The 11,522-nt window shown below is 47.7% G+C and overlaps 1 protein-coding gene across 5 annotated transcripts in view; it reads left to right on the top strand.

Moving 5' to 3' along the window:
- The first annotated feature begins 263 nt into the window (after positions 1 to 263).
- Positions 264 to 11,522, top strand: part of LOC102382038 (C-type lectin domain family 2 member D-like) — a 23,886-nt gene continuing 12,627 nt past the window's right edge. For 2 of the 5 annotated variants that reach the window (XM_025194571.1, XM_006038095.3), the window contains exons 1-5: positions 264 to 419; positions 3,779 to 4,182; positions 6,251 to 6,273; positions 8,726 to 8,832; positions 9,459 to 9,566. In XM_025194571.1, the coding sequence (XP_025050356.1) occupies positions 4,021 to 4,182; positions 6,251 to 6,273; positions 8,726 to 8,832; positions 9,459 to 9,566 (400 nt within the window). In that variant the 5' untranslated portion in view covers positions 264 to 419; positions 3,779 to 4,020. Of the gene's footprint in view, positions 420 to 3,778; positions 4,183 to 6,250; positions 6,274 to 8,725; positions 8,833 to 9,458; positions 9,567 to 11,522 lie in introns of those variants that run through there. The other 3 variants (XM_025194572.1, XM_025194569.1, XM_025194570.1) reach the window with 3 other exon arrangements.

Here is an 11,522-nt window from a genome sequence, read left to right on the forward strand (position 1 = left end):
ACAAATGCAGGTATTCCTACGGTGTGTGTATTTCATCTGGGTGGATCTGGCCCTTCAAACCTTTCTTGGTTCTCCCAAGCCATCTGTGGGGCAGTGAAACGCAGCAGGGCAACAGGAGGGACAGGTGTGGGGGGGCAGGGGGAGGGGATGCTGGCATGAAATGACCAGGAGCTGGGGGCCAAGATGGGGCTGGAGCAGCTGCCAGTGGGGCCCCAGTGCCAAAAGGGACATTAATCATCCAGAGCCATCCAGCTATTTCAGTCGTCTCACGCAAACCCCCTCCTCTTTCCTTCCAGACTCCCTCCTGACTACAAGTGTCTCGGACAGGGTCCTCTCAGAGGGGCTGAGTGCAGGGGTCCCAGCTCCCCGGAGTGGGGCTGAGATTTGCCGTGGCTCTGGGATAGACTGTGACTTTCCAGGTACAGTAAGACTTTCCTGCTCTGATTTTCTGCCCCTGCAGACACAGTGAGACAGCAGACAGCCCAGGGAAAAGAAACACAGGGAGAGGTTAGGATATCCCCTCCCCAAGCCCTATATACAGCATTAGCTTGATCCCCAGCCAGACTGTGCAAAGCCTTTAATTTAAAGCTCTGTTGCTTTTTTCCAGTCTAACGTACTGGGAGCGATGCCAGTGAAGGGTTTCACAGCTTTTATTTGTGAGCAGTGGCTGGGTGTTGGAGGTTGGCACGAGTTATAGGAACAGTGGGACGCTGCTAGCTCTGTAGGGAGGTTTCCTCCCTTCTCTTACAGCTCTGCAGAGCTCCTTATTTGACCAAGAAATTGCTTGCTTGAAAAAAACCCACCCTGCCCGTTCACAAGGCACTTTGTTGATGCAGTCGCAGGCTATGGATAGAGGCATAGCCTTTGGGGGGCTGTGAGATCCCTTTTAAAGGTGCAGCAGGGTGCTATGCCATACTAGTCTTGCTAGGGGGTGGAAAGACCTCCATAGGATTCAGCAGAGAAACCCAGAGATTTTCCATAGGAATCCATGGTGTCTGATGGGCTGTGATCTTTCAAGTCTTTGCAGCAAAAGAATTGCTTTAGTATTTCTTTTCCAGAGTCAAAACATAAGTGAAAGCTAAGAGCTAGCTTTCTCCAAGGGAGGCCTTGAATCTAATCTAATGATTAACTGCTTTTGAAGCTATTTTTTCTTTAAATACGATACACTGGGTGTTGGCTGCAGCCCAGGCTGGGGTGAGGACTGGGCTGTGCCAATGCTCCTGCTGGGATTTAAAGCCAGGGGTTGCTGGCTAGAACAAAAACGATGAGACTCAACTCCCTGCCAGACATTCAGATTCAAGATGGATAGAAACCCACTATAAAGTGCTAGCTCTGTAGCTGATTGGACACTTTGATAGTGGGATCATTGCTTTGCATGTGTAGTTGGTCTAAATTTTATTGCACAATTTGCCCATTCATTGCTTGATACTTGTAATGTGTGTCAGGGGTCATAGGGAGCAGAACAAGGGACAGACTCAGCTCCAACACTGGTGCTGTTCAGTTACTACAAAGAAAGATCTCTTTTTTTCCCTTCCTTCTGCCTTTCAAAACAAGGTACATCTTATATCCCGGGGCATGTTGTTTGTAAGAAGATACAGTAAATTCCAGGCTGGTTTCTCTGCACGCGAATGTCACATGCAAATTGCTCCCCGCCCACCCGCGTCTCTCTTGCATCATATTGGATTCTCCTTGCCATATGTGTGTACCTCTCACCCAGGCAAGTATTCAAGATGGCAGGAAAGCTATATATAGTACAAGAATTCAGGGCACGTCAAGAGAGGCGATTGCAACATGGGTGGAGGTTGAACTCTTAGTCAGGCTCACGGAAACAAAACCACAGCAGTGCAAGCTTCAGCGTGGGCTGCAGAACCCCAATGTAGACATGCTCCAGCTGGTAACCTGGACCAGCACTACACACTGTTTTTCTAGCTCTAGCTCAAAATCTCCCCTCATGTGCTCTCATACGACCCAGGCGTAGAAATGCCTGACAGTGAATTATTGGAGGCATTTCAAGACACTTAAGGAGGCTAGATTGTTATGAGTCTGAAATTAGCTACGCACATTTAGCTATAATGACCACAGAACTAATGATGCAAGATCTTTGGACTATTTTAACTGTTTTTCACCCAGTTTCTTGTGTTTCTTTTTAAATTTAATATATAATCTCGCTAATTATTATTGCTAGAATTGCGTGTAATTTAGTGTAGTGGTTCTCAAGCTTTTTTGTACCAGGAACCATTTGTAAAATCAGTGGCCGGTTATGACCCAGCGCCCCATCACTCCTGAACTGTTGCAACCCATCCCCAGGCCCCAGACCCTCGTGTGTGGGGCATGGGGGGCCCCAAGCAGCCCCTTGAAGGCTGGAACGCTGCCAGCCTGCAAGGGAAAAACCACAGTTTGCCACATTTTTCCCCTTTAAAGGAGAATCCATTTTTAAGGTTTGTTTGAGACCCTTTTGATATATTCTTGCGACACATGGGTTGAGAAATGCTCATCTGGTGCACACGCCAATAGTTATTTCTTTTGATTTTGATCTCAAACTGAATATTATAGCATATTAGTGATGCATGGTTCCTTTTAGCTGGAAAAAATGTGTTGTGTTCTACGCGATTATGCTACACACCCTCTGCCCTGACCTTTTTCTAAATCCTAGATCCATCCCCATGAACGCAGTTCACATTTTTCCCAAGTTAAAGAGGAACTAGAAGCTTTACAAATATGCTAGGGGGATAGGACTATAGTATCCACTTTAAGATCAAAGCAAAAACACATACAGCTAGTGGGATTTGTATCAATGTGCTCCATTATATATAAAGTTTAAAAAAACACGAGTTAGGCAAAAAGAGTCAAAAGATATAGTGTCACTAGTCCTTGAATCACTATAAGTAAATGCTCATCTCTCATTCAGATTCACAAAATAAAATCTAGCCTTCCTGAGCATCTTGGTAGTGCCTCCAATACTTCAGTCAGTTATTTCTACACCTGAGTTCATATGATCACACCTGAGTCAAGGTTTTTAGCTACAGCTGAAAACAGGCTGCAAGGCTGTGAAACAGGAGATAAACATTACAAAGAAAGGCTGCCAGGCAGGAACATTTCAGAAAGAAGGATGGTTTGAATAGTGAATCATCAAGACCATTAAAAATGAGAGATGGTCAGTAACACGGATGGAGTGGAGCAAGATTAGTAGGAATCAGGGAAATGATAAGAAGCCATGAAGTCAATAGAGTCATAAGAGCTACCATGTACTGGGTCAGACCATAGGTCCGTCTTGCTCGGTCTCTTGTGTCACCGCAGCAGAGTGGTTGCTGGAAGGGAGAGTGAACTCAGCATGACCAGGGCCTTTTCCCACTGTTCCTCCCCCACTTGCAACCTCCAACATTTAATGTCTAGGAAGTTATGACTCAGCAGCTGTGTCCCTAACTCCCATGCTCAATAGTACTCCTTTCCTCCAAGGACACATCCAATCCCATTTTGAATCTGGCTAAACTGGCAGCTTCCACAAGCAGAAGAACAGAAACGCCATGGCTTCTCCCAGGCTGTTGGTTTAAAGTTAGGGTGCATCAGGAGTCAAAGGAGGCGGGGAGGTTGTGACTACACCACTGCACCCCACTGGGTCTGCCCCTAACTGCACCCCTTCCCCATACCAACTGCACAGTCCCAGATGAGAAGATTAACAGGTGTGTAGCCCACAAAAATAGCACTTGGGGACTGGAGATGACCCAAACCCTTTTGGGCTGATAGAAAGGCCAGCTTCATACTCAGGTCTCTCCCACAGAAGCCAGGGAAGATGCTAGCTCTGAACGTTTCCAAGACAGCCACCCTTTCTGCACATGCCAAGAAGGCTGTTACCAGTGAAAAGGCAGACCCAGCTTTCATGTGGATCAGCCAAGGGAAGTCAATCTAGAAGATCAAGTCATCTACCTTGGGTTTAAAGACGTTTTCTAGGAGGGAACCCCCAGGTCAAACCATCAGCACCAGACGGGGGCAGGAGAACCCAACGGGCTTCCTTTGGAGGACATGAATTTGCAAGCAGACAGTGTGTGTAGGATACACGAGGCGGAGCTATCGTTCTTCTGCATGGAGGATCAAAGCCCCATTTGCAAGGTCTGTAGAACTGCCAGAGAGCACAAGTCGCACATGGTGATTCCCAGAGCGGAGGCTGAAGCCATGGGAAGCACGGTAGGGAATCACGGTCATTGCTGTTCCTTTTAAAATAGTGACTCATGGTGGGGTCCTGCTGGGCAAAACCCACAGCCAGAGATGGCCTCAGCCCCAGCTGAGATCAGGGTCCCTTTGTGACAGGCAGGACACAGACACAAAGTGAGAGCTAGCCTCTTCTCCAAAAGTTTGCAATCTAAAGCGAGCAGGGCTCTCCATAGGCAGATCTAGGATTTAGAAAAGCGGGGTGCAGATGGTGTGGTGTCTCATCATCACATGCAACACACCTATTTTTCACCAGTTAAACAAAAACACGAAAAGCTTTACTCATATGCTAGGGGCCTAGGGCCATATTTATTCAGTTTATGACTGAAGCTAACAGAAAATGGCATTGCAGAACAAAGCATAGCTCAAATAGTGGAACGTCAAGATGATTATAAAGGAGAGAGAGTCGTTAAGACCTGTGGAATGAAGAAGGGATCGGGTAGATTATAATGAGTCATTAAGTCAATTGACTCCATCAGCATGACCCAACTAGAAATGCAACTGCCCCTCCCAGGCAACTGGTTTTAACCTATGGGTGGAGCAGGAATCAACTAGGGGGTGCATTTGCACCACTGTACCCCCTCTGTATCCACCCCTTGGGCTGTCCAGCTTCTGAGTGGCCAGAGCTTCCACATACCCACAGGCTCCCACAGGCCTCCTCACCCTGTCCACAGGGACAGAAGCAAGAGATAGAAGCTGATGAGGCCCCCCCTGGAGTCCTGGGTCCAGTTTTGTGCCCTACACTTCAAGAAGGAGGAAGACAATAAATAACTCTAGTTCTTTAAGCCTTTCCACATTTGTCTTGTGTCCCAGGCCTCAAAACATTTTTGTTTCTCTGTGCTGGATTCTTTCCAATCTGTCATAGATTTCATAGACGTTAGGGCTGGAAGGGACTGCGCAAGATCATCGGGTCCAGCCCCCTGCCCAAAGGGCAGGAAGTCAGCTGGGGTTAAATGACCCCAGCAAGATAAGCATCGAAAAGCTTCTTGAAAGTATCCACAGTAGGTGTTTGCCCCACTTCTGGGGGGAGTCTATTCCAGACTCTGAAGACTCAGACATTAAGGAAGTTTTTTTCCTTACGTCCAGTCTAAACGGGCTTCCAGCAGTTTGTGACCATTGGACCTTGTCTTCCCTTGGGGTGCCCTGGTGAATAGAAGTTCTCCCAGATCCTGATGCACACTCAATGCACTTATAGGCTGCCACCAAGCCCCGCTCCAGGCTGAAGAGTCGCATGCTTCTCAGCCTCTCTTCATAAGGTCTGCTCTTCTGACCCCAGCTGACTTCCTGCTCTTTGGGCAGAAGGCTGGACCCAATGATCCCTTCCAGCCCTAATGTCTATGAAATCTATGAAATCTATGACCAATTGGAAAGAATCCAGCACAGAGTAACAAAAATTATTTGAAGCCTGGGATACAAGACAAATGAGGAAAGGCTGAAAGAACTAGAGTTATTTATTCTGGAGAAGAGAAGACTGGGGTGGGGTGGGGGTGGATTTACTAACACTCTTCAATGGGCAATGACAGAGAGGATGTAGATGGGCTCTTCTCTGTAGCTGTAGGGGATGGGACTAGGAGCAATGACCTCAAGCTGCAACAAGGGAAATTTCGGTTGGAGAAGAGGAAGAACTTCCTAACCATGAGGGTGGACAAGCACTGGAACAGACTGCCTTGAGATGTTGTGGACTCTCCATCTTTGGAAATGTCCACTTGGCACTGAGCACTTGGCTGAGACAGTTTAGTCAGGAATGATCCTGCTTTGAGAAGAAGGCTGGACTAGATGATCTCTTGAGGTCCCCTCCGGCCCTGCCTACCTGCAAACAAGACCTAGTTCCTTAACATTCTCAGCCATTCTTACTATCCCCCATCTCTCCCTTTTTTTGGTATTGATTGAATCCCCTCTTATCCTGGCTGTCATAGCCATGCATAGACCCTGGACAAGATAAGTTATCCTAGTCCTCCAAAATCAGAAGACTCACTTGAGAATTTGACAAGGGAGATGCCATTTAGGGAACGCTGATTCTGTGTCTATTTGTCTTCTCTCCTAGGTCACTGGAAACACATCAGTCAGGTATGTGGCCACATCTAATCTGTGCCCTCGTTATTCTGGGAAAGGACTTAGAGAGACGATAAGAGTTCCCTCAGGTGCCTCCACCACCCTCAGCAATGTTCTAGCTCTTCTCCCTTTCCACCAGCTATAGCTTTCCAAAGGGCCTTTACAACCCCAGCCTTGGGCAGATCCTCAGTCCGCCCATGTCTGAACCCCAAAAAGCCTGTCTCTGCTCCCTTCTGCCCACTTTTCTTCCAGGAAATCCTGCCCCTAGCACTCACAGGAGCTGTTTAATCAATGCCTCTGCTCCCATGCTAGGAACCTAGCCTACCTCTCAGCTCAGACCTTGGGCAGTCCCTATGCTGACCTGTAGCTCTCACTGTCACACAGAGGGAACTTAATTGCTTCTTCCACTGAGCTTCAAGGAGAGAGAACTTGGCCAAACAGTGAAGAACATAAGAATTGCCATTTACTGGGTCAGTCTGTAGGTCCATCTTCATGGGTGGATCTAGGATCTAGAACAGGGGGGTGCACATATGTTAGCACACCATCACATATTTTTCTCCAGTTGAAAGGAAATTAGGTTCTTTATTAATATGCCGGGGGAGGGGGCGGGGGCGTGGAGCTACTGCTGCAGTATTCAGGATCCAGGATTTTGAAAAGGCAGATGAAAATGAAAAGGCAGATGAAAATGGTTCAGCATATCACCACACAGAACAGCTTTTTTCTCCAGTTAAAGAGAAACTAGAAGATTTACTAATCTGTTGGGGGATTAGTACTATATTATTTAGTGTGAGATCAAAGCAAAAAGAAATATAACTACTGGAATGTGCGCTAGATTACTGTTTTTCACAGTGTATAGGTCGACACAGTGTATAAGTCAACCCCTAGCTTTCTGACTTGAAAAGTAAGAATTTTCATAGGTACTATGTATAAGTTGGGGCCTAGCTTGGCTGGCACAGCCCCATCCCCTGTAAGCAGTGCTGCTGGTGCTGCTTGCAGGGGATGGGGCTGTGCCAGCTGAGTGCTAAGCCTGTCCCCTTCTCTGTCCCCATCCCTGTCCCTGTCTCCGTCCCCTGAGAGTGGTACATTCCCAGACGAGTGCCAAGCCCAGCCCTGTTCTTGTTCCCTGCTCCTGGCACTGAGCCTGGCACTACTCACAGGGGATGGGGATGGGGATGGGGATGGGGATGGGGATAGGGATGAGGACGGGGCTGGACTCAGCGCTTGGCTGATGTGGTCCCATTCCCCGGGAATGGTGCTGCCTGGGCTGCACCAGCACTGCTCGCAGGGGATGGGGGCGCATCAGCCAAGTGCTGAGCCTGGCCCCATCCCTGTCCCCTGTGAACAGCACCAGGAGCAAGGGGTGGGGCCATGTCACCCGAGCACTGAGCCTGGCCGTATCTCCTGCAAGCAACACTGCTGAATGCTGAGCCCAGAGCCACTTGCAGGGGATGGGGTTGGGCTGGGCACTTGGGTGGTGCAGCCCCATCCCCTGTGAGCCTGGCGCTGCTCACAGGGGATGGGGATGTGGTCGCGCTCAGTGTTCGACTGGTGCAGCCCCGTCCTCTATGAGCAGCGCTGGTGCAGCCCAGGCAGCACCACTTATAGGGGATGGGGATGGAGATGGGGATGGGCTTTGAAACCTGATTTATACAGTGTGAAATACGATCGTTTTCAATAATTTTCTAGATTATGTATAAAGTTTAAAAAGAAACATAAAAAACTAAGTGACAAATAGTCCAAAGCTATTGCCTTCTTGAATGTCTTGACAGTGCTTCTAGTACTTCAATCTTGGTTTCTACACCTGAGATCATATGACCACACCTGAGTTAATGTTTTTAGCTAGAGCTACAAACAGTTTGTGGGGCTGTGAAATAGAAGAGACATTACCAGGAATGGGTAAGAGACAGCAACATTGCAGAAGGTAGGATAGTTTGAATAGTGGAAGATCAAGATCAATGAGAAGGAGAGAGGGATGTTCGCACCTGTAGAGTGAAGAAAAATTAGCAGGAATAAAGTAGATGACAATGAGCCATGAAATCAATACTGCTGACCTTCCAGACAATTGGTTTTAAATGTTGGGTGAAGCAGGAATCAAAGGTGGGTGTGCAACTGCACAACTGCACCCCCCTGAAACCACCCTTTGGCCAGTCTCCTGCGTCACACAGGGTCAAACAGCAGATGCTGAAAGGGAGCATGAACTGGGTCTGGTCAGGGTTTTTTTCCCCAGTGTTGCTCTCTCACTTGCAGCCTCCAGCATTTAAGGTCTGAGGAGTCGGTTCTAACAAGATCAGCAACTTGTCTTTGAGGTCCAAGACCCAAATGGAGATGCAGCCATTAGCGCCTTCCAATGCCATGGCAATACTGACAACTTCCCTATCTGGAATAGCCAGCCCCATACTCCCTCCTTTCACCTTACTATGGGAGGAGTCTAGGGATGGATGAACCACTGTCCTTTATTTCATGGCAGGGAGAAGACCTTTCCAAGGTCAGGGTCATCTTCTGCTGTGGACAGCCATCTGAGTATTGTTGAGCTGGCCAAGGAGGCTGTGGATGAGGACACAGCCATGCTCAAAGGTAAGAGAAAACCATCCTGTGGGGTTTGGGCACCTAGAATACAGTGATGCGGTGGGGAGGGAGATGTCTCCACCCCCTTGAAAATACCATGGTGAGATGTCCAAACAGCCTCCTATCTACCTCTCAACCAGCAACTTTATATCAGGAGACTTCAAAGCACTTCACAAAGGTATGGGGCAGTGTGGCTAAATCCTTTTTTTTCCAAGTGGGGAAACTGAGGCACAGGGAAGAAAAAGCAGCTTTTCTGAAGTCACTTAGAAGATTTGGGAATAGGCCCCAATCCAGTCCAGGGCTCCATCCCTGAGGCCCTACTGTGTCCTCTTCTATCCCAGGGGTGATAGACCACGAGGGGATTTCCATCAGGAACGCTGCATTCCTCCCATTTCTTTGACCAGCATTATGTCCGCCTGACACCCCACACACATGTGAAAACCCTGGAGGGTAGTTTTAGGGAGGGGTTAAGGATCCCAGATGCCCTGAAGTTTAAAGGGGGCCTTGTTCTTCAATGAGTCACATCCCCTTCAGATGCCTCACACCCTACATCTCTCGTCACTTCATTGGGCGAACAGGTGGGACTTTATACCCAAAGAATGCTAATGCTTGTTTATTCCTTCCACCCACTTCAGAGAACAACCAATCAGGCTTCAAGATGCAGCGGTTTCTGGTATGGACCATCCTGATCATCTTCCTCATTGCTATTGGTGGACTGGGCGCGACTATATTTGTTTTTACGAGTGAGTGAGTCAGGATCTGGGCCAGGCCCATCTCTAAAACTTCTCTACCCAGTTTCATCTTCCCTGATTCATCTCTCCTCTTCCTTAAAAGTACAACCTACTTCCTGACCTCTTAAAGCTTTGCCAAAGGATTGAATACCCCTCACATCTTTCTAGCTAGAGATGCCCCTCAAATGTGTCTTTGAATAGCATGCACACAGACAGGCAAATCTAGGATTTTGAAAAGTGGGGTGCAGATCATCCAATCAAAGAGAAGTCAGGCTGGAAGGGACCTCCAGAGGTCACATCTAGTCCATCCTCCTGCTTAAGTCAGGATCAACCCTGTCCAACCTGTCCAAGTGTGATATTATTCAGATCCAGGCAAAACTAAGTACAACTTTATTAGAATGTGCACTAATTAGTTAGATAATATAATACATTTAAAAACCACAACAAACTAGGCAAAAATAGTCAAAGTATTTTGTGTCATTAGTCCTGTAGTCATTGTACTTAAATGCACATTGCTAATTTCAGATTTGTAACACAAAATCCAGCCTTGTTGAGCATCTGGGAAGTGCTTCCAACTCTTCACTGCTACTAATTTTTTCACCTGAGTTAAAATTGTCAGCCTGGAGTGCTATATGAGTAAATCTCCTCATTTCTCTTAGGTTAGAGAAAATTATCATGCTGATGTACCCCACCATCTGCATCCCCCTTTTCAAAATCCTAGATCCACATATGGTCCAGTTAAACTGATGCCAGCTTACACTGGGTTTCAGTGTTGACCCACCTACATTTCTCCTGCTGCTAAGAAAAAACCTGAGGTTGAAAAATCTTGCTGGTATCTCCAGGCAAGACAGGAAACCTGGGTGGATCTAGACTATAGAAAGGGTGGGTGCAGACGGGGTGGCACATCATCGCATAGAACGCAACCCATTTTCTCCAGTGAAAAGGAAACCTGATGCTGTACTAATACGTGAGGGGGCCAGCGCTATAGTATTCTGTTTAAAATCAAAGCAAAAACAAATATCATTTCATAGATTTCATAGACATTAGGGGCTGGAAGGGACCTTGTGAGATCAACAAGTCCAACCTCCCTGCCATTGGCAGGAAGTCCGCGGGGATCAAATGATCCCAGCAAGAAAAACATCCAAACGCCTTATGAATGAGTCCAGAGTAGGTGCATGCACCACTTCCAGGGGGAATCTGTTCCAAACCCAGGACACTTGGACTTTGAAGAAGTTTTTCCTTATGTTCAATCTAAATCGCCCTTCTAGGAGTCTGTGGCTGTTGGACCTTGTTATTCGTTGGGGAGCCCTAGTGAACAACTGTTCTCCCAGATCCTGATGCACACCCCTTATGTACTTATAGGCTGCCACCAAGTCCCCTCTGAATCTTCTTTTCTCTAGGCTGAAGAGTCCCAAGTCCCTCGCCTCTCCTTGTAAGGTTTGCTCTCTTAATCTTTGATCATATGGATGGCTCTCCTCTGGACTGTCTTGAGCTTATCCACATACCTCCTGAACTGGGGGGCCCAAAAGTGGACACAGTACTCCAGTGGCGGCCCACCAAGGCCAAGTAGAGTGGGAGGATGATGAACCTGGTTTTGCTAGAGATGCATTAATGCATGCATGCTAGAGTTTGGTTTGCTTTGCTGGCCACAGCGTTGCATTGCTGGCTCATGTTCATCTTGTGGTCAATCAAGACCCCCAAGTCCCTTTCGGTCATGGTGCTAGTGAGCATAGCACTGCCGAGCGTGTAAGTATGATGCTGGTTGTTCCTCCCAAGGTGGAGCACCCTGCACTTCTCTACGTTAAATGCCATCAGGTTATGCTTCACCCACCTTACGAGTATGTCCCAGTAGGCTTGTATCCCCAGCCTGTCTTCTAGTGTCATAGATTCATAGTAGCTAGGGTCAGGAGGAACCTGAACAGATCATCTGGCCTGACCCCCTGCCACAGGCAGGGATGAATGCCGGGG

Source organism: Alligator sinensis, unplaced genomic scaffold (genome assembly GCF_000455745.1).
Source record: "Alligator sinensis unplaced genomic scaffold, ASM45574v1 scaffold1426_1, whole genome shotgun sequence".
Lineage (NCBI taxonomy): Eukaryota > Metazoa > Chordata > Crocodylia > Alligatoridae > Alligator > Alligator sinensis.